This window comes from Telopea speciosissima, chromosome 2 (assembly GCF_018873765.1).
Source record: "Telopea speciosissima isolate NSW1024214 ecotype Mountain lineage chromosome 2, Tspe_v1, whole genome shotgun sequence".
Lineage (NCBI taxonomy): Eukaryota > Viridiplantae > Streptophyta > Magnoliopsida > Proteales > Proteaceae > Telopea > Telopea speciosissima.
The window spans coordinates 67,856,334-67,879,245 of record NC_057917.1 but is presented as its reverse complement, the minus strand read 5'-3'; the positions used below and the strand labels follow the sequence as shown (position 1 = coordinate 67,879,245).

General features: G+C 44.1%; 1 protein-coding gene across 2 annotated transcripts in view; it reads left to right on the top strand.

Moving 5' to 3' along the window:
• LOC122651738 overlaps positions 1-22,912 on the top strand; it is a 55,252-nt gene that overhangs the window by 11,360 nt on the left and 20,980 nt on the right. Inside the window, exons 5-6 of one of the 2 annotated variants that reach the window (XM_043845252.1) lie at positions 20,359-20,534; positions 22,052-22,137. In XM_043845252.1, coding sequence (XP_043701187.1) covers positions 20,359-20,534; positions 22,052-22,137 — 262 coding nt within the window. Of the gene's footprint in view, positions 1-20,355; positions 20,535-22,051; positions 22,138-22,912 lie in introns of both variants that reach the window. The other variant, XM_043845251.1, reaches the window with a different exon arrangement.

Genomic DNA, 22,912 nt, shown 5'->3' with positions numbered 1-22,912 from the left:
TAGGTCAGAATACCCCTACGGTATTCTGGTCCTTTCCTCTTAATTTTCTTCTTATGTTATTTCCTTTGTTTACACTTATGTCAGCTATATAGGGGCATAAGTGTCTATGTAATTCTTTTTTATTAGTATAAATAAAGGCTTAGGGAATCATATTGATTCACTTAAGCACATTAAACCATTCTATTTCTTAACAGTATCACCATCCAAATATGTAAGCAAGGTTTGAAGTATCAGTATAGGGAAGTGTAACTGAAAGCTGATTTTAAGAGACGTCTCCGAAACTTATCAGAGAGGCGCTAAGGGTTTGTTAATCTGTTTGATAATGTTTCTGTTCCAAAGGATTTTTTTTTTTGGTTTCTGATCAAAATGAGTATTTCTACAAGTTAGGGTGCATTTGATAACATGGAAACACTTCTCTCTTTCCTCTCGTCTTTTCTCTCCCATTTCACACATCATAAGGAATATCAACTTAGAAGTTTTTTTTTTCTTTGGTGATGACTTCTATGCCGACCTCGACTAATGTCACAAGGAGCGGAGGCGGTAGGTTGATTGATTGGGATTGCCAGACGATACAAGGGGGGTACCTTCTTTGTCTATGGAGTCCTCTGCAACGAAATTACCAATGCGGACTTTGGGCTTGCAGGCGATGGTGTGGTTACCGAAAACTTTACAGGAGGAGCAATGTGGTGGGAGCCATTCACAGAGAACCTTCTAATGGAAGGAGAAGCCTTCATCATTGGTAATAATGATCAAAGATGGAGGTTCACAGCCAGCTAAGACCTCCACACAGAATCTCGCATAGGCCAAACGATCCATTCTTTTAGTTCGTTGATCAGAATAAAGGGGGTTCCCGATGATTGAACCATCAATGCTAAGGCCTCCTTCACACCAGAGATGGAGTGGAAGACCTGGGAATGCGATCCAGAGAGGGATAGTGTTCGCTACCATTTCACCTAAAAGCTTGAACTCCCTCGCACGTGTAGGCCAAGATCCTATGGTCCTTGCACGTGGAGCTCGCGCGGCATTTCCTTCGCGCAGCATCAAGGGAGAAGAAATGTCGGGAAAATTATTCCAATGCACTTCCCAGGAGTCGAATACTTGACCTCCCTGCTCTGATACCATGTTCGCTACCGTTTTACCTAAAAGCTCGAACTGTTAGGGAGCATCAATGTATACTTCAACAGATAGTTCGGTTGTCTACCTGGTTAAGTTGAAGATATTGATCCCATTGACGAAGGAAGACAGGCTTCTTACCTACTTGCTAGGGACTGCCGAGATCTTGTCTTCATCATCAGAAAACTTGAATATGAAGAAACTGTTATCAAGCAGGTAAGTCTTCCTTGGGTTCTCCATTGCTTGTTAAGGGAGGTTTTGACAATATGGAAGGGAGGCCTGTCACCGATGAAATGGCCAACAAGGCAGTTTTTCCATTTTGAGATTTCAGGGGCTAGCAGATTGGCAGGGTAGAGAACTATTTTGGTGTTGCCGTCAAGGGAGGGAGGTACGAAATGGAGAGAATGGTCATCTCGGGAAGGAGGGGGAGAGGGGGACCGAATAGGAAGGACCAAGCTTTCTGGGCGGTGGATTGGGGGGGGGGGTCAGTTCTAAAACTCGTCTCGACTCGGCGAGGTCTCGGCTCTCGTCTCGGTTTTCTGAGAAACCGAGACGAGATGGCATACGATACATAAAAGTGCAATATCTCGTCGAGATCTCGGGTTGACCCATGGAAATGACCCTTCTACTATGTATTTACTTACCTAACTCGACAGAACTCGACATATCTCGGCGAGATCTCGGATCTCTGGTTGACCCATGGAAATGACCCATCTACTATGTATTTACTTACCTAACTCGACAGAACTCTTATATGCTTGCTGTGGAGCACTATATTCAACATTACAGCAACACTATGCTATGGGAAGACTATGTGACACTAGCAGGGACTGAATACTTGATTCAAAGTCATTTTATGTGATGATAGTTGTAACACTTTTAAACAGTTTGATGTATCACTTTAACATTTCTAATTCTTATTTAAGTTGTTTAGCTATTAATTGAATGTTTTGCTTGCTTTTTATTACTAAATTATGTGTAGAGTAGGGTATTTTAGTACGTGGCCTACCAACCTATGGTCCGAATTGAAACTCAGATTTGGACTTTGTTTTTGCAAAATTTGATAGTGCTATTGTGTTTAAATGGCCTAAAATAGGCTGAATACCAAGTTTCAGACCCAAACGAGGTCTAAAACCCACCGAGTTGAGGCTTCGAGTCGAAAAAAAAAATGCACCAACTCGGCGAGATCTCGACTTGACTCGGTTTTTCCAAGGGTCGAGTTGGTACCGAGACCCGAGTTTTAGTACCTTGGGAGGTGAAGGGCAGGTGGCTGGAGGACTGGGAGAGGGGATGGCTGGTTGAGGGAGGGAGGGGGTCATTCATGGCATATTTCATCTGCAAAAACTTCGGCCACCCCTCGAAGCTGTGTCTCCCGCCTCCTGTTACCTCTGCTGATGGCCCAATGACTCCTCCGTCTACCTCGCCCACCGTGACTGTTCCAACGGGTGATGTGGAGACCAATATCGCTGACTCTGCAACAACGATTCTTACTGTTGAGGAGGTTGAAGTCCTTGGGGAAAACATTACTGCCGCTGAGATTGGTACCTTGGTGGAAGATGACGCTGATGCGTCAGTTGACTCGATGGAAGGTAAATCTCTTTTGAAGACGACGCTGCTGCCCGGGAGGTGGTTGCTCCGATGGAAGGTTCCCTGAAACTCTCTCGTGGCCGGAAAAAACACCGGAATCGCCATTGGAAAAACCAGCGTGGCTTTGGCGAGGCTCCCAGTCATGGCGGCTCGCCCGAGGCTCACCTACTCTCCAGATCTGAGGACGCTGACCACAACAGGTACATGGTACTTCGGTCTTTCGAGCTGGGCGATGATAGCGTTGTTGCAGCCTCGAATGTCACTCTCGAGATCAGCCTGATCTGCGACGATGACTTGCAGGCACCCCCTACAGTTACCTTTGCAAGCTCCCCTTCACCTTCGTCCTGCTTCCCTTCCACTTTTGGAAACCCAACTCAGATATCACCCCCTTTTAACCAAACCACTCCCTTCCCGAGGCCTCCCCCCAACTTTTCAACCCATCTCTCCCCCTCACGTGAACCACTTATCCACTCACCCCCCTTTGTCCTACCTCTCAGCACCTCCTTGTCTGACCCGACCCACCAACCCGCCCTCTTAACCCACCCACCTCCCCTAACAAATGGCTTAATCCCTTTTCCCCCTTGGCCGAACCACTTCAAGCCTGGTCCTGGTCCTTCAGCCGGTTCCACCTTGGCCCATTGCCCTTCATCCCTTCTCCCCCCTTCCCCCTCTTCTCCTCTGGTTTGCTTTCCCCCCTTGAGGGAGTATCGCCTTAAGCCCCGAAGCGTCCCCCCTGGGTCTCGCGTTAGCTCCACTGATGGCTGGTTGCCCCCTCCCCCCCTTTGACCATGATCCCTTGGACCATTTGGAATGTCTGTGGCCTCAATGCCCCGGGTAAACAAGCTGAGATTCGCGATCGTATCAAATCCTCCAAATCCTCCCTTTGTTGTCTCCTTGAAACCAAAGTCATTAAACCCAACTCCTCCCGCATCGCCCACTCTCTTGCTCCCTCTTGGTCTTTCCTTTCCAACTATACTCATTCTCCAAATGGCCGCATTTGGGTCCTCTGGGATCCATCCAAATTCCATATCTCAGTCTCCTCTGCTTCCCCCCAATTCCTCCATCTTAGCATCTCTGACCACCTCCACAATCACCTCTTCTTCTTCACCATGTTCTATGCCTTTAACCGTTACTTGGATCGGCTCCCCCTTTGGGACGACATCCGCTCCATCGCTTTGTCTGTGGGTCCCACCCTTTGGGGCATGGGTGGTGACTTTAATGTTGTCCGCTTTAGCCACGAAAAATTGGTTGGCTCCCCCATTGACCAACTAGCTATTACTGCCTTCAATTCTTGTCTTGAGGATACAAGGCTTAACGACCTGAGATGGTCGGGTGCTGATCTCTCTTGGCACAACAAGCGCTCTGGCCCTGACAGAGTTGCCTGTAAGCTTGACCGTGTCCTCGTAAATGACCATTGGCTCTCCTCCCTTCCTTCTTCCCATGCTGTCTTTGACCTCCCCGACCTCTCTGACCACTCCCCCATCTCCCTCTTTGTCCTCCCTTACTTATCCTTTGGTCCCAAACCCTTCAAGTTTTTCGACATGTGGTCCTCCCACACCGGATTCCTCCCTACTGTCCAAGCAGCTTGGGACATTCCTGTCCAATCCTTCTCCTCCCCTCTCCTTGCCTTCTCTAAGAAGCTCAAAAATATCAAAGCTGCCCTCAAGTACTGGAATTCTACCACCTTTGGTAACATCTCCTCCCGTGTCTCCTCTTGCCGTGACACCCTCTCCTCCATCCAGTCCCGTCTTCAGTCCGATCCCCTCAACTCCTTGCTTGCTACGGAAGAATCCCTCGCTGCCTCTGAGCTTGCCTCCTCTCTTTCTCTGGAGGAAAGTTTCCTCAAACAGAAATCCCAGATTAAATGGCTCGATCTTGGTAACTCGAATACTGCTTTCTTCCATCGTTCCCTCAAAGGCCAAACCAACTCCAACTCCATTCTCACCCTCACCACCTCTGATGGCTTGGTCCTCTCCTCTGTTGAAGCTATCAAATCTGAAGCTGTGTCCTACTTTTCTGGTATCTTCTGCCCCCCCTCTACCACCCAAGCCCCTATCCCGGATGACCTTATCAATAAATTCGTTCCTCCTCACCTCTTCAACTCCCTCTGCTCCATACCCTCTGACTCTGAGATTGTCACTGCTGTTCGCTCTCACAAGGCTAGCAAAGCTCCTGGCCCTGATGGTTTTAGTATGGGGTTCTTCTCCTCTTACTGGGACATCATCGGTGCTGAGCTCATTGGTGCCATCAAGAGCTTTTTCTTTAACCCCCACCAGATCCAAAACATAAACCACACCTTTCTCTGTCTCATCCCAAAATCCCCAGGAGCCTCTTCCATGCCTGACTTCAGGCCCATCTCCCTCTGCAACCTCCTCTACAAGTTCATTGCCAAAATTCTTGCCAACAGACTCCAGCTCGTCATTAACTCCCTTGTCAGCTCTAATCAGTCAGCCTTTATCTCTGGGAGAAGCATTTCGCATAACATTATCCTTTGCCAGGACATTGTTCGAGGCTTCCACCGGAAATCCATCTCTCCCTCAGCCCTCTTGAAGATAGACATCCACAAAGCCTTTGACTCCATCCGCTGGGACTACATCTCCCAAGTCCTGCTTAAGATGTCATTCCTGCCCACCTTTGTCAATTGGATCCACTTTTGCATCTCCACCCCTCGCTTCTCCGTTCTCCTCAATGGCAGCCCTACGGGCTTCTTTAACTCCTCTGTTGGTATTCGTCAAGGCTGCCCCTTCTCCCCCTTCCTCTTTTGCCTTTCCCTTGAGGTCCTCTCTCGAAGCATCCAATCCAAAACTGATCTCCTCCTCATCTCCCCCATCCCCAAATGTAAACCCACCAACCTGGCCCACCTTGCCTTCGCTGATGATCTCATGATCTTCTCCAAGGCTGACCCCCTCTCCCTTGAGTCCATCATGTCTTCCCTCCACCTCTTCCAGGGTCTCTCCGGTCTTCGCATTAACCTCCTTAAATCCCAAATCTTCCTTGCTGGGATCCCTGATACTACCAAAGTCTCCCTCTCCTCCATCACAGGCTTTTCTCTTGGCACCATACCCATCCGCTACTTTGGCCTCCCCCTCATCCCTGCTAGATTTTCAGCCCACCATTGCCATCCCATCCTTGACCTCCTCCGTAAGAGGCTGCAACTCTGGAAGGCCAAGCTTTTATCCTATGCAGGTCACCTTGAGCTCATTAGATCGGTTCTTCAGTCATGCTACATCTATTGGAGCGGTGTTTTTAGCCTCCCTAAGGCCACCATCAAGGCAGCCAAGTCTATTATGTGTGCTTTCCTTTGGAAAGGTGTGGATTCAGCTAGGTTTCTCCACCCTAAAAGCTGGTCCTCCATTTGCTGCCCTAAATCTGAAGGCGGTCTTGGTCTCAGAAGGATTAAAGATGTGAACATTGCAGGTTCTCTCAAGGTGATCTGGAAGCTTCTCACCAACAAATCCAGCATCTGGACCTCCTGGGTGTATGCTGGGCTTCTTCGTAGTGACTCTATCTGGACTGTCAGCTCTACTACAGAATCCTCCTGGATTTGGCACAAATCCTCCAAGTGAGGCACATAGCCATGGGAGCTATATCTTACAGGATTGATGATGGGCTGCACACCTCCCTTTGGCTTGACAATTGGCATCCCTCAGGTGTCCTTGCTTCCATTGTCAGCCCCCGTGTCATATATGCCTCCGGTCTAGACAGATCTTCCCTTGTGGCTTCTATCATCACCAGAGGCTCTTGGTCCCCTCCCCTCTCCCCTCCTCCCCTTGCAGACATCTGGAGATCCCTCCCCCCTATCCCCCCTGGTCATCGTGGTAGAGGTGATGCAATCACCTGGCTCCCCTCCCCCTCTGGCAGGTTCAGCTCCCACTCCGTTTGGGACATGGTCAGACATAGAGGGACCCTCAGTCCTTGGCACAAAGTGGTTTGGTTTAGAGGGCACATCCCTCGTCAGAGCTTCACCGCTTGGCGCGCCCTATCGAATTGCCTCCCTACCCAAGACTTCCTCTTGCATCACAATATGCAAGTCTCCTCCAACTGCTGTCTTTGTTGGAATGGGCATGAAGATGTGGAGCACCTGTTCTTCTCTTGCCCCTTTGCTGCCTCCATTTGGAGCCGTGTCCTTCGCCTCTGTTGGCCTGCCCGGAGATCTCCTCTGCCCCTATCCAGAGAATGGGTTTGGATTAATATGACATTTGGTAGGAAATAGATCTGCGATACGATTGGGAAGCTTGCTTTTTGTGCCACTATCTCCCACATTTGGATGGAGAGAAACCTAAGAAGATGGACATCCAACTCCCGTTCTTTCGACTAGATTTGGAAAGCCATCTTCTTTTATGTTTCATCTAAAGCTACCTCCCTCCCCCCCTCTGATGTAAAGGATACCCCAAGGAACAGGCTTATTGTTGTCTCCTGGGGTCTTCCTACCTCCATTTTGCGCTCTAGCTAGCCTCTAGCTTCTTTGTTGTTGGCCCTTGGGCTTGTATATTCCTCTTCTTTCTCCGTAATTTATATTTTTATTCATCTAAAAAAAAAAACTAGTGGGAACTGAACTACTTTCTCAATGAGCTCCTCCCCTCCATCTGTCTCTCCCTGCCGGTCCCTCCGGCAGGTCTCCTGATCCTCCCTTTGTCCTCTCTTCCTAGTATGGCTTCCCCCGGTTCTGCCCCTGTTTCTCCCTCTCCTCCCCCTGTTCCTCCTCTTCATCCCCCTATTTCCCAGCCCCTTCCCTGGAGTTCCATCGTCGCGGTAGGCTCCTCCTCTTCCTCTGATGGACTCCCTCTGCATTTTGTCCCTTCTTCTTCTGCTGGCTCTTCGAAGGTGGTCTTCTGTCCTCCTGACCTGCTCTTGAATGAAGCTAAGCTTTGGGAAGATTGCCTTGTGGGTTACTTTCTGGGACCTTGTCCTCCCTTTCCCATCGTCAAATTGTCTCTTTCCAAGCAATGGCGTCCCCAAGGTACTCTAGATACCTTTCTGCTAGACAATGGCTTCTTCATATTTAAATTCTCCTCCTCTCTTGACAAGTCTCGTGCCCTGGAAGGAGGTCCTTGGCTGGTGGGTAAAAGGCCTATCTTCTTGAGTCAATGGACTCGACAAATTCAACTTAGGCGACTGGACCTTTCATCCATTCCTCTGTGGATCACTTTACCAGGCTTGCCTCTTCATTTCTGGTGCACTGATGGCCTTAGTTTGATCGGCTCAGCCTTTGGAAAACCTTTGTTCTCTGATTTGCACACTCGCAGGAAGGATCGTCTAGCCTTCGCGAGAATTTGTGTTGAAGTTTCTGCTGCAGAGACCCTACCTTCGTTCATCACTGTTAATGAAGGTGAGGGCCACTCTTTCGAACAGGAAGTGCATTATGATTGGCTGCCTCCTCAGTGCCTGGTCTGTAAAACCTTTGGCCATGACTCCCAACATTGCACTCCGGTGGTCAAATCCCTGGAGGCTGATGGCCCTGATCCTCGATGCAACTTAGTCTCTTTGGTTGGCGATGGATCTGCTAGCTCTGGTGTCGTTCCCTTGGATAGAGTTGCGATAACGGCTAATGGTGGAGTCGAGACGATAAACCTCCACTCCAAGGTTGCTCGCTCTAGCTCTCGCAGTCGTTCACGATCCAGATTCTGGCACCGGAATCAGCGACGGAAGAAGAAGAAGCCATTGGAAAGCACCAACGATCTATCTCAATCGTTGCAGAAGCCCTGGGCTGATGGGTAGAATCGTTTTAGTCTCCTGGCGTCGACTGAAGATGCAGAGCCCCTTTCATGTCCCGAGAAACCCCAGTTTGAGATACTTCCTCGCAGCAGATCTCGTATGGAGGAGGATCCTGTTGTCGAGCCTTCTATTCTTGGCTTTGGCTTAGAAAACGATGATGCTCTGGCTTCTAAGTCCTCGACTGCTCCTTTGAGTTGCTCTGCTACTCCCTTGATCTCTGGCGATTATGTTTCACTCTTGCCTACTATTGAAGGAACCCTCTCTCATTTTTCTCCTGCTTTATCGAACCCTGCGACACCAACTCTTGCTGACCTGGCTCGAGTGGGGCCCCTTCCAGTTGACCTTCCCCCTCCTTGTGGCCTTTTGGGCTCTACGCTGCCTGCTAATCCTTTTGAACCGGGTTCTTTTAACCCAGACCCATCTGCCCCTTTATCCATCTCCTCCAATGGGTCGGGTTGTCCAAACTTAAGTTCTTCTTCCTCTCAGGCGGGTCTAAGCTCTCTTTTGGGACCTGGCCCATGTCCGTTGAACCCATCATCTTCTTCACCCGCTCCTTGCACCTCCCCTGTTTCAACTCTTGCCCACCTCCCCCCACCTCCCACTCCCTCTGCCCCCTATGGTAGCTCTTATCGCCGGAGGCACCATAGTGAAACTAGGTCTCGTGCTGTGCTGACCAGGCTCCTTGAGCCTTTGCTGCCCTTGCAACCTCTGTCCCAATGATTCACGGCACTGTCTGGAACACTCGTGGGCTCAACTCTCCCGCGAAGCAGGCTGCTGTTTGTTCCCTCATTAGATCATCTCGTTCGAGTTTTTGTTGCCTCCTGGAAACCCATGTTAAGGAGCCCAACTCTTCCAAAATCCTTAACTCAGTTGCTCCTGGTTGGTCTCTGCTTACCAACTACAACCACCACACCAATGGCCGTATCTGGCTTCTGTGGGATCCCAAAAAAATTTCTATTTCTCTCTCTGCTTCCTCCTCTCAATACCTTCATACCAAATTCTCCGACTCTTTAGGCCAATTTTCCTTCTTCTTCTCAGTTGTTTATGCTGAAAACTGTCCTGCTCTTAGGACTTCTTTGTGGGCTGATCTCCGATCCCTTGCTAGCCAAATTGGATCCCAGCCTTGGGGTCTTGGAGGAGACTTCAACATTATCCGCTACAGTCATGAAAAGCAAGGGGGTGACCATATTGACCTGGATGCTATGAATGTTTTTAATGATTGCATTGAAGACATAGCTGTTAATGATCTCAGATGGAGTGGATTTCCCCTTACCTGGAGCAATAAAAGGTCTGGAAACTGCAGAATTGCCTGCAAGCTTGATCGAGTTCTGGTCAATGAAGAGTGGCTTAACTCCTTCCCTTCTTCCCATGCTTCTTTTGAAAACCCAGGCATCTCTGATCACTCTCCCATCTCGCATGCTATCCAGCCCTTTACTTTCTTTGGCCCCAAACCCTTCAAATATTTTGACATGTGGCCTTCTCATCCAACTTTTCTCCCGGTTGTCCTTGAAGCTTGGCAAAAGCCTTTCCACGCCTTCTCCAAGAGGCTCAAGAATGTCAAGGCTGCCCTAAAGGACTGGAACCTGAACATCTTTGGCAACATTACTGTTCAAGTTAAAGAGTGTAAGGACAGACTTGCTTCCATTCTATCTAGGCTGCAGTCTGATTTGCTCAATGAATCCCTTGTTGTTGAAGAAAAAGAGGTCTCTAGCCAGCTCTCCATCTTGCTAGCTAGGGAAGAAAGCTTTCTCAAACAAAAATCTAGAATCAAGTGGCTGGATTTGGGTGACTCTAACTCAGCATATTTCCACCGGCCTGTCAAAGCTAGAGTTAATGCTAACTCTATTGTCCAGCTCTCTCGGCGGGATGGCTCTCTTGTTAACACTGTCAAGGATATTAAGGATCAAGCAGTGCAGCACTTTAAAGGTATTTTCTCTGGGCCTCAGCAGGATCAGGTCCCTATTCCTAACCATTTGCTCAACAAGTTCATTGCTCCAGAATTTTTGGAATCCTTAACTGCTATCCCCAAAGAAGAAGAAATTGTGAAAGCTATCCACTCCCTAAAGGTTAATGGAGCTCCTTGCCCGGATGGCTTTAGCATGGGATTCTTTCTTGCTGCTTGGGACATCATCAAAGCCGACCTTATTGCTGCCATTGAGAGCTTCTTCCTTAATCCCAATCAAGTCAATGGGATCAATCACACCTTCCTCTGTCTTATACCCAAAAAGGAAGGTGCTATTGCCATGAATGCAATCTTCTGTACAATTTATTGCAAAAATTCTTGCTAGAAGGCTCAAGAGTGTGGTGGACCTATTGGTGAGTGACAACCAAACAGCCTTCATCCCTGGCAGGAACATCTCTGATAACATCCTTCTGTGTAATGATATTGTCAGAGACTTTGATAGAAAGAATCACTCTTCGTCGTTGCTCCTGAAGATTGACATCCATAAAGCTTTTGATTCTCTTAGATGGGATTACATTGCTCAATTGATGACTCAAATGGGGTTTCCTTTGCCCGTTGTTCACTGGATCAGCTCTTGCATCTCTTCCCCAAAGTTCTCAGTTTTGGTCAATGGCAGTCCGGCAGGGTACTTTGGAGCTTCTGTGGGGATTCGACAAGGCTGCCCTCTCTCCCCTTACTTGTTTACTATTGCCATGGAAATCCTTTCCAGGCAAATTCAGACTTGCACTGACCAGCAGCTCATCATTCCTTTGCCAAAGTGTAAAGGCCTAAAGCTCACTCACTTGGCATTTGCTGATGACTTGATGATTTTCTCCAAGGCATCGATTGCGTCCTTAGAGTCTATCTTGCTATGCCTCCATCAATTCAAAGAGTTATCAGGGCTTCGCATTAACCCCTCCAAGACTCTCATCTTCTTTGCTGGAGTTTCTGAAATTGACAAAGCCGGCTTCCTCGCAATCTCTGGGTTCCTTAAGGGTCAGCTGCCTGTCAAATACTTGGGAATTCCTTTGATCCCTGCTAGGCTCTCTGCTCACCATTGTACTCCTTTGTTGGATATGATCCGGAAAGGACTTCAGCTCTGGAAAAGCCAGCTTCTTTCTTATGCTGGCAGGTTGGTCCTCATCAGATCTGTTTTGGAAGCCTCTTACATCTACTGGTCGGGTGTCTATGGACTCCCCCAGTCTACTATCAAGGCTATGGAAGCTCTTATGGCTTCTTTCCTTTGGAAGGGCTCTGACGCCACAATGTTCCTTCATCCCTTGAGCTGGGCTGCTGTGTGCCTTCCCAAGAAGGAAGGGGGGTTGGGTATTCGGCGTATTAAAGAAGTGAACTCAGCTGGCATCATCAAGCTTCTAAGGAAGATAGCCTAAAAAAAAAAGAGCATTTGGATGGATTGGATCTACTCGGGGCCCCTCCGCCACAATTCCATTTGGACTGCTCCCGCTCTATCTGATGCTTCTTGGGTTTGGAGGAAAATCCTTGCCAGCCGCCCCTTGGTCCTTCAAGTCATTCGCTCCAGCATTGGTGATGGTTAATCTACTTACCTCTGGCTTGACAACTGGCATCCTATGGGAATTCTTCTTCACCGGGTTACTCCAAGATCCATTTACTCCTCAGGCCTACATAGACTTTCTTTGGTGGCCGATATTCTACATCATAATGATTGGGCTCCTCCAACATCTGGCCCCATCCTCACCCCTATCTGGAATGAGCTTCACTCGGTTACTAGAAGGGCTGTTTCTAGAGGAGATTGTGTTACTTGGTCCTCTAACAGCTCTTGCTCCTTCTCTTCAAAGGCTGCCTGGGATCTTATTCGTCTGAAAGGCCTCCATTTGGATTGCTCCCGCTCTATCTGATGCTTCTTGGGTTTGGAGGAAAATCCTTGCCAGCCGCCCCTTGGTCCTTCAAGTCATTCGCTCTAGCATTGGTGATGGTCAATCTACTTACCTCTGGCTTGACAACTGGCATCCTATGGGAATTCTTCTTCACCGGGTTACTCTGGTTACTCCAAGATCCATTTACTCCTCAGGCCTACATAGACTTTCTTTGGTGGCCGATATTCTACATCACAATGATTGGGCTCCTCCAACATTTGGCCCCATCCTCACCCTTATCTGGAATGAGCTTCACTCGGTTACTAGAAGGGCTGTTTCTAGAGGAGATTGTGTTACTTGGTCCTCTAACAGCTCTTGCTCCTTCTCTTCAAAGGCTGCCTAGGATCTTATTCGTTTGAAAGGCCCTTTGGTTTCTTAGCATGGACTTCTTTGGTTCAAGCATCACATTCCTAGGCACTGCTTCACAGCCTGGAGAGTCTTCAACAACTGTCTCCCTACTCAAGCTTTTCTCCGCAGCTGCCAGATCTTAGTCTCTCGTGCCTGCTGCCTCTGTTGGAACAATGATGAAGACCTGAACCACCTCTTCTTTGAATGCCCAACTGCTACTGCAATCTGGAAGGGAGTCCTTCTCAACTGCTGGCCTACCCGAAGACGCATCCTTCCCTTCTCCAGAGAATGGATTTGGATTGATATGACTTTTGCTGGATCCACCACTTGTGACGCGGTCGGGAAGTTGGCCTTTTGTGCTACCCTCAACCATATCTGGATGGAGCGAAATTTGAGAAAATGGACTTCCAACTCTCGGACTTACCGGAAGATTTGGGACTCCATTTCCTTTGAAATTAAAGCAAAGTTATCTCTTCTTCCTCCCTCTTCTTGTATAGACACCCCTAGGAACAGGACCATTGTTTAGTCCTGGGGCCTCTCCAATGTTTCCTTGGTTCCCCCGGCAATTGCTTGGGCTGACTGGTTTGGCCCTCTTGTTGTGGGGCCCTTTGTAATTCTCCTTTCTTCTCTCTTTTGGTAATGAAATTTTTATTCACCCAAAAAAAAAAACTAGTGGGAACCTTAAAACTTAGGATTACAAGTGATATTATATTATATAAAATAAATCCTAATTCTAGAATCCTAAGTTTAATGTAGTTCTAGATAGGGTAAAGCCCTACTAGAAGCCAATTAAACCAGGACCAATAACAAGGAACTACGGGGCTGTTGGTTCTGCAGTTTCAGTAGGACAGCATTGCAGTTTTAGGTCAAATCTAGGGCTTAGGTTAGGATAATGGAAGGGGGGCTTAGGGGGTATGGCTAGGCAGGTTTATAGGACTCTAATAATGTAGGTATTATAGAGTTTTAAGTGTTTTGAAAATTCTGTAAAACTGGGCAGTAATTCAGGATCGACTATGGGTTTTGGGGAAATTAATGAAGGATGAGGGGATTAGGGTTTTGATGGACAAATATGGCTGAGCAGCAAGATCTAGAGTTTAATGGAATTAGGGTTTAATGGAATTCAAGCAAAAATAAAGGGGGATCAATTGGGGAAGGGAGTAGAGGATTAGAAGAAGAAATTAATGAACAAGTTGCAGCAGAAATCCACTAGCAGCAGCTTGGACAGAAGTGAAGGATAGAACCACCTTCGAATTGGGATCCTCCCAGCCGTCACGGCGCAAGGAGTCGATCGGATTCCACCAATCCCTTTCCTCCTTGATAGAACCACAAGGATGCACAATCTCAAGGAGCACAGGAGCAGCAACAATGGCAGCCAACAAGCAAAAGCTTTTTTTCATTAATCAAATTCGTGTTCAATGCTGGCCTCCCTTACAAATTTATATAGAAAACTCAAAAATAGATTTAGACACTAAAAAAGAAAGGCCTAACCCTATTCCTAACCTATTAGGTAACTTAAACTGATTAGGAAACTAGAATACTAAAGGAAATAGACTCAAAACATGGCTGGACTTATAGAGTCCTAATCCAGCCCAACTTACATCACATGACCAATTAAGTTGTCACATGACTACTTAACCAAGTCACATGATCACTTAAATTGAACCAATTGGATGCAACCAATTTGAACCGGTTCAATTAAAAAACATAAAAATAAACTAAGTATTGGGCTAATCCCGTATGCAACCTATATACCCATATTTTAGGCCCATAAAAGTAGCCTATTACATTATAAACCCATGGGATCAAAGGCCCAACATGTATGTAACCCAACCCTAGACTTATTCCCAATGAAACAAGCCCTATTTGGTGATGAATCTGCATCAAAGTTACTCTTTAACACTTGAATTCCATTGAAGCTTGGTGAAGAGCTTGACACTTGGCTTTCAAGTCACTTGAGCTTTTTGATGATTTCCACAAGTCTTGAATCTTCCATTCACTTGTACTGGAGATGCTCCATGGTCAATGACACATTTGGCTTTGCTTGGCTCTTTGGTGCTTGAATTCTTGATTCTTGAAAGAATCATCATGAAGTCATAGCTTTTTCATCACTTGACAGACATGTTGGAATCCCCAAAATAATACTTGCAAACATGCAATATTACAACATAAAGCCACTAAATTGCTGTAGGAAAGCATGTAAATTGGTTTAAATCATAGTAATAATGAATTAAACTCCCTCATGTAGGAAAATATAATAAGGTTGACTCTCTAGTGACCAATGCTTGAGATTAAGATCAAACAGTATCATGGATACTCATTTTATGAAGTAATCCTGACACTTCTTGGTTCTTATGTATTTTGGCACTTGCCTTTGGGTTTTTTTTTTGGTTCATCATGGGGCTCAACTTCTAGCTTCTATATGTTGATCATTCCCTTAATGGTTGTGGCATTCTGATTTATCTCCCTCCTCTGGCCTCCAAAAAAAAAAAAGGGGGGGGGGAATTGTTATTTGTTTAAAAAAATTTAAGGCTTAGTCAAATGGTAGGAATTATTTGAACAAAGCATGCTTTCCCCATTTCTAAGAGAGAATAATTCTTTTTCCTTTATTGATCACATATCAGAAATCTCCTAGCAATATATTTGAGACAGAGAATAATTTTTGGTTAAACTACCATATGGCTATTATATGGCTGATTATTTTTGGTGCGGAATATTGGGCAGTTAAGAAGCATTATATAGACAAACTCAGTGTAGCGGAAATAAGGATGTTGAGATGGATGAGTGGCAAAACTAGGAAGGATAAAGTAAGGAATGATCATATTAGAAGTGGTTTGGGAGTAGCTCTGATACATGATAAGCAACGAGAAAGTCGTTTGAGGTGGCACTACCATGTTCAACGGAGGCCTTTTGATGCTCCAATACGCAAGGTTTAAAGTATCGGTATCGGGTATCGTATCGATTAGGCGATTTTAAGAGACATATAGTATCGTATCGTATCGGAGATACGTATCGATCGGTGCAGAAACACATGAAAATGATTAAAATACACATGGAAATACACTTTTGGACACAAAAAACAATATAAACAAGCAATATATGTCATAAATGATGCATATACACTAAGAATTGTGAATAATGTATAACCAGACAAGTGCGGTACTTTGAAATTGTTATAAAAGATGAGATTTCTTACATGCAGAGTCACTCTATTGCCATGAAGAATGGCATGGTGGATCAAACTCATGTCTGTAAGGGTCTTCAAGAATAAGAGCAACTAGGATGATGTTGTGTACTGACCGAACATAAGCACAATATTGACCCTTAAGGAAGCCATTTTCGGTTTTGGGTGAAAAATGGTGGATTTGAGTTCAAATCTTTGCAAATGTATACAAAGCATGCATCTAATAGTTAATTGAACCTATTCTCCTTGAATCATAGCAAAAAAAAAAGAACTAAAATGCAAGATATGAAGCAAAGGATCCGACCCGACCCGACATATTTTGTGGCACGATCCGAAGGGAGAAAAAGTTGAGATTTAGTTCATGAAAAAGGCATGTGTATCGATACGTATCAATACATTAAAAAACCCAAACAAACGGTAATATTAGTACGTATCGACCGTATCGACACGTATCTGTCGATACATATCGATAGAATATATTTTAAAAAAAAAGAGACGTATCTTTCTGTATCGTATCGATACTGACCGATACCGATACGTATCGGCCGATACGATACGATACAGACTGATACTTTAAATCATGCCAGTACAGTGGAGTGATTCAGATTGAAGGAACTAAAAGAGCCAGGGGTAGCCTAAAATGACCTTAGGAGAAGTGGTGAGGAAAGACATGCATAGCTTAGGCCTTGTATCAAGTATGACCTCGAATAGAGCTGACTGGAGGGCAAGGATCCATGTAGTCGACCTCATTTAGTTGGGATAAGGCTGAGCGTTTTTGTTGTATACTTCTGCAGTTATGCCAGAACATTCAATTACTACATATTACATACTCCTAAAATTCTAGTCTGTATAATTTACACCCCTCAACCAGTTTTTGAAGATACCTATGATGCAGGTCAAATCAATAGATCTACTTATAGTGGGCTTAAGAGAGAGAATAAGAGAGAAAGAAAGTGAAGGTATGGGGCTGGGACTGTGAACAGTACCCATCAACAATAACATAAAGGGGCAATTACCTTAAACTTTGTTTCTGATACTCCTCTACATTTAAACTTTTACCTCTCCTTCTCCCCTAGTGTTTTAAAATTCCCAAATTACCCCTCTGTCCATCACTCCTAACCGGCTGCCTATCACCTTCTTCCTCCACTCCGCCCAGAACTTTTGAATCAAGTAGTTCCTTTATCTGGCTCACCTGGGTTGGTAAGCTGTTAATCTCTGTTTAATAATAAACTAAGAAAGAAGAAGATTGAAAATAGCCCTCGTTAAAGCCTTCGAGCCCCAAGCCAAACAAAAGGTCTTCTCTTCTTTGCACATTAGCCGGACACAAAAATAAAAAAGAGAGGTAATGGAATTTCGAAAGAAAAAAATTCAAAAAGAGAGCCCCTTGATCGGATCATATGATGAAGCAGAAGCATTAGCATCAGTTGGTAAAGTTGGAAATGGTACTTGTGGCTCAACAGCCTTCGCAGCAGGTGAATGTTCAACAGTAGGAGATGGAGGAACTAGCTTAGTCAAGAGCTCTGCTGGGAAATCTGAAATCCCTGTCAGATAAAATATGTAGAACAGCTTAAAAAGGAAGATCAACTGCTGCAACTTCACCTGCCCGTACACCCCCTCGAAAACCCCTGATCCACCTGTCACAGCAAGGTATGTATCTTTGTAGGTCAGATACCCCCCTTGCACCGATATGTGCCTGTAATCCCCAAAGTAGAAGCTGTACATCAACTCATATCATTCTCCTTTCTTCTCTGGTACATGTTGGATCTGCACACAATTCTGTTGTTATGCCCAATCTCTTCTGCAGGTCCCCGCTATACACCTGTAATAATCATAGTTAATCGGACGAGTTTGTTTAATTTCTCAGAAACAGAGTCAAAAGTTTCATCTCTTCTGCAAGTCCCCGATATATACCTGTAATAATCATAGTTAATTCGGACTATTTTGTTTAATTTCTCAGAAACTAAAAAATTTCATCTCTTCTTTCCCAAAACAAAAGAAGCAGCTTGCCTTGTTGGTAAAAGGGGGGAGATAACCCTGGGAATTCTCCTGTTTTTTGACTCAGGTGTAGGTATGCAGGGCTTCCACAGTAGTCTCTGTCGTTGATATCGTACACGCAGAGCTCCTGAATTTTGGCTGCAGGTGATACAATAGAGAATTACTACTCAAAACTAAAGGAACAAATTTTGAGAGTATCTACAAATGAAAGTAGCAAGAAAATAGAAAATACTTACTGGGTCTGGGTGTGGAAGAAGAATCTGGTTTATGATTCTCTTTCTTGGAGAATTAGGATCTGGTTGTGCCATTGTGCTCCTCGGATCGAGAGATTCTGGTATGTGCTTTCAGATCTGAGAATCCAGCTAGACAATGAATCGAAAGTCTTAAACCCCAAGAGTTTTTGGGTCTGGGCATAGGAAAGAGATGATATTCAATCTAGTGCTCTAATTGCTGAAGATCTTGTCTTGGGAGCTGCGAATGATCCTGCAGACGCCATTGATGGTAGAGCAAGAAAAAGGGCCAAAGTGGTTCATCTTGCTTGATTCAAAAGCATAGTTCAAGATCTCGGTGAGATCTCACTTTTAACTCGATCTCATAGGATCTCGAGACGAAACGCCATGCGACACACAAATGTCATTATCTCGCTCGAGATCTCGGTATCTCGCTTGAGATCTCGGTATCTCGCTTGAGATCTCAGTATCTCGCTGAGATCTCGAGCTATTTCTCATTTCGGTTCGACTCGGTAGAACCAGAAAGCTCATAATACACCATAACTCAACGAGATCTCGACTCGCTCTCGCCTGTCTCGCCTCTGTGAAGGGTAAACTCCATCTTTGGGTCATGTTTTTCATTTCTTTTGGCAAATCACACCTCCAACACCTCATCAAAGCTTGATTCATTAAAGATTGAAGCTACTAATCTCCTCCAAGCTGCATCTCAAGAACCTAAGGTAACTATTCATCTCAAAAACTATATTTTTCATAGAAACATGATCTAAACTTGTAGACTACCAACTTAGGATCCGTAGTCAAAGTAATATTTTGGGTTTGAATTTGTAAAAACTAAGGGTTCCACTGTGTTTAGAGGGCCTAAAATAGGGGGAATGTCAAGTTTCAGCCCCTATCTTGGCCATGGCCACCGAAACCTACCATCGAGTTCAGGAAAAAAAATACATGATCTCGCCGAGATCTCGGTTTCGTGGCCTGGCGAAACCAGTGGCGAAACCGAGACCTAAAACCTTGTTCAAAAGGGCTGGGTGGAGTGGAAGAAGAAGGTGATGGGGGCAGCCAGTTAGGGGTGATGGGTTTACCTGGACATAGGGGTAATTTGGGATTTTAAAATACCAGGGGAGGTGGTAAAAGTCTAAATGTAGAGGAGTATCAGAATCAAAGTTTAAGGTAGGGGAGCATTAGTAAATATAGGCCAAGTGTAGGGAGTTATAGTAATTGACAGTAGTTTTAAAAGAAAGATTAGAGACGAAAGATGGGAGAGGAGAGAGAAAGGAGAGGTGCCAACCTCCACTTAAAACAAATCTTAACTCATTCCATTATCAATCATTCGGTTTGGCCATAGGCTTACATAAATTTATAATGACTCAAATCAGGAAATAAAAATAGAAACAAAGATTGACCCAATCTCCCAATTACAAATTGTACGAGAAGTTTCGTAAACTGACTATGAAACTGCAAATAGACACTACTCATGAATAGAAACAAATCAAAAAGTACTAACTAAAAGGAAAATGACCTAAACAAGACTGGATTTATAGTAACCTAATCCAACCCAACTATTGCAATATGATCATAAGTGTAGTTCTCAAGGCATCGCCTAGGCACCCCCAGGCGTTGAGGCTCTTTTGCGATAGCATGCTTTGTTGATACTTCATGAGTTTACGTTTATTTATGTTTATTGCTTTGTTTTTCGATGAATATGCGTATATTATATCCAATACTTTGTTTATCATATGTTATTTTCTCATATTAGGTCATTATTAGCATAATTATATCATATTGCATTGATATGGTTCTATGTTGCATTTAAGCATAATTATATAAAATTTATCATTGCTATATTATATATAGTTATGTACTGCACCTAGGCAACGCTTAGATGGGCACCTTGTCACCTAGGCGCCCTTCCAACGCCTTGGGTCGCCTAGTCACCTTGACAACTATGATCATAAGAGTAATTGAACAGTAACATGTGAACAGTACACTAGCTAAGTCTATACCAGATAACTGGTTTAGAATTGAACCAGACCAACCCAACCCACAGGAATTGGTTTTTTTCTCCTTTCTAGAAGAATACTGCATCACTACTTTATCACCTTAACTAGTCACTCTAATTCTGATTACTCAACATAGAGCAAGAGGAGTCATTCAAATTCTGATTATTCAACATAGAGCAATAGGGTTATATCTACCAAAGAATTGCTGATATTCTTTTGAATGATGACTTTCTGCTAATGACAAAACTTTCATGGAAAGGTAGCTCATTTTGAAGTCTGGATTGTATTTCTTTGTTTTGGTATCATTGGTTTTATGTGGATGAATACTTAATTTATTTGTTTTGCCATGAAAAAGGGTTGGATACAAGTTTGTTGCCTATAAGGTTTCCACGTTCGCATGAGAACTGGGAGGAGTTCATGCATCTACATAGGCAACTGCTTAATGACCACTATGCTAGTGCGGTGAAGCATTTACGTGTTGCTCTTTATTCTGCTCCTCCAGAACTGGCGGCCTTACTTCCTCTAATTCAGGCATGGATTTCCCTTCTATTAGCATCTTTTGATACTGAGTCAACAATCTTGCAAATTTGGATTGCCTTTTATATCAATGAAGTCCAGTTCATCCAAGGTTTTTTGCATTGGATCTCTCTATTTGGCTGATGACTTCGCTGTCCAAGCTTGTAATTATCCTTTGATTGCATGCGACTTATTTTATCCTTGACTGTAAAATTTCCATCTACTGCCTTGTCTTTAGAGGACAGTATAAGAAAAATGTACTAAGATATTTGCAATGTTGAAAGGAAATATATCTCCTTTGGGAGGATAATACTGATTAATTTACCCTCCCTAATCACCTTGCAAACTATCTTTTACATAGGCCCAATGAGAGTAACCCTTGGATGTCACTCAACTTTCGTTAACTTCTACAACTCAGTGTCAGCATAGCATCACGCCCGATCATTAGCATGCACCACAAAAAGAAAAAACAGCATCTGCCTTTGTGGACTTGCCCCAAAACCAAGAGACAAACACCCTCAACTATAATCATCCTGTAACCTTGTTGGATCAGTTGAGAGAAAAAAAAAAAAAGAGAACCAGAAACAACTTAAAAGAGAAAAACATTAAGAACAGCTTAATGGGCTTTATTAGATATTCTGAGAAATTTTTAACTGCCCGTTATAGAAAGAACTTTCATTGCATATCTATCCCTTTGCTCAGCCTTCCTTAAGGATCTGTTTGTTTCAACTGAAGAAAACTTACTAGAAGCAGGTGGCAATGATATCATGAACCAAGATGCCCCCATTTTTTCTGGAAAACAACATCCAGAAATTTAAGATGGAAGCAGTTTTCCAAAATTTTGTATTATTTTTCTGTAAACAAATTTGTTCTTTTGCTAGACCAATACTATTTCCTTGTTTCAACTGAAGAAAACTTACTGGAAGCAGGTGGCAATGATATCATGAACCAAGATGCCACCATTTTTTCTGGAAAACAACATCCAGAAATTTAAAATGGAAGCCGTTTTTCAAAATTTTGTATTGTTTTTCAGTAAACTAATTTCTTCTTTTGCTAGACCAATACTATTTCCTTTTGCTTTTATACAATTCCTATAAAATATTCTATGTTGAGACAAACAGAGCCTAATGTCCCCACCAGGGAAAAATGCCTACCAATTTTTTGCTTGCTTTTATGGTCCACTACTCCACTCTATTTTTACTTCAAATGTTAAATTCTAATTGTTCAAAGATTAAAATTAGCTGATTGCAGCCGATTGTGTCTGTTGAAGTTGAGAATTAGTTTCTTCAAATGATCTTAAGAAATTTCTTTTTGTGAATGACTAGAACCATTCAAAAATTTTTTTTAATTTATTGTTTTTTTTAAGCTAAGAATTCTCCTTAGTTGAGGTTTGTTGAATGGTCAAGTCTGGATCTTTGTATGTGATCTATGTGCTTTGATATAGTCTATAAATGGTAATTAATTTATAAGAATTCTAGGTACCCTCTTCTTAATAGTGCATCCTGTACTTATTTGTATTTTCCTCTTATCAGTTGTTGCTTGTTGGGGATCGTGTTAATGAGGCAATGAGTGAGCTCGAGAGATTATGTCACAATACGAACATGACACTTCCTTTTAGGTAAGGGAATATTTAATCACATGCGTTGTTGTATATGTTAGTGGGTGAGCCTTGGCACAACAGCTAAGTTGCGCTATTGCAACCATCAGGTTGCAGGTTCGAAACATGGAAACAGCCTCTCCGTGAACCAGGGGTAAGGCTGCATACATTTGCCCCTCCCAGACCCTGCAGTAGTGGGAGCCTTATGCACTGGAATGCTGTGTTGTATATTTTACTTGTTAATAGAATTAAGAACAAAAGAACATGAAGATGCTTGCTGCACTTGTGTCCTATCCAGAAAATCTCATGGGTTGGAAATTGAAATGCAGGATGATCATCACCATCCAATCTGTTGCATTGTCTTTGAAATTTAAGAAGATGAAAAAGGGCTACTGCTCTATAATAAGTGTTGTAGTTGGTGATTGATCTAGTTAGGTCAATGTTTCAACTGTCAAGTAAATGGTCTCTTAGACTGGATTTATTGATGGTAGCCTAAAGGCCCTAAACTCAGTGTATGTGCACTACAATCATAGACGGGATACCTGCTATGGAATATTAAGGATTTTTTGGTGTATCCTGCTAAATCATGATTATATTTTTCTCAACAGCCTTTTGTTGTTTGCTCACGATTATGGTGTATTGCATGCTCCTTTAGTATTACTTGTTTACAACAACTCAGCCTTATCCCAACTAAATGGGGTCGGTTACATGGATTTTTGCCCTCCAATCAGCTCTATTCGAGGTCATACTTGATACAAGGCCTAAGTTATGCATGTCTTTCCTCACCACTTCTCCT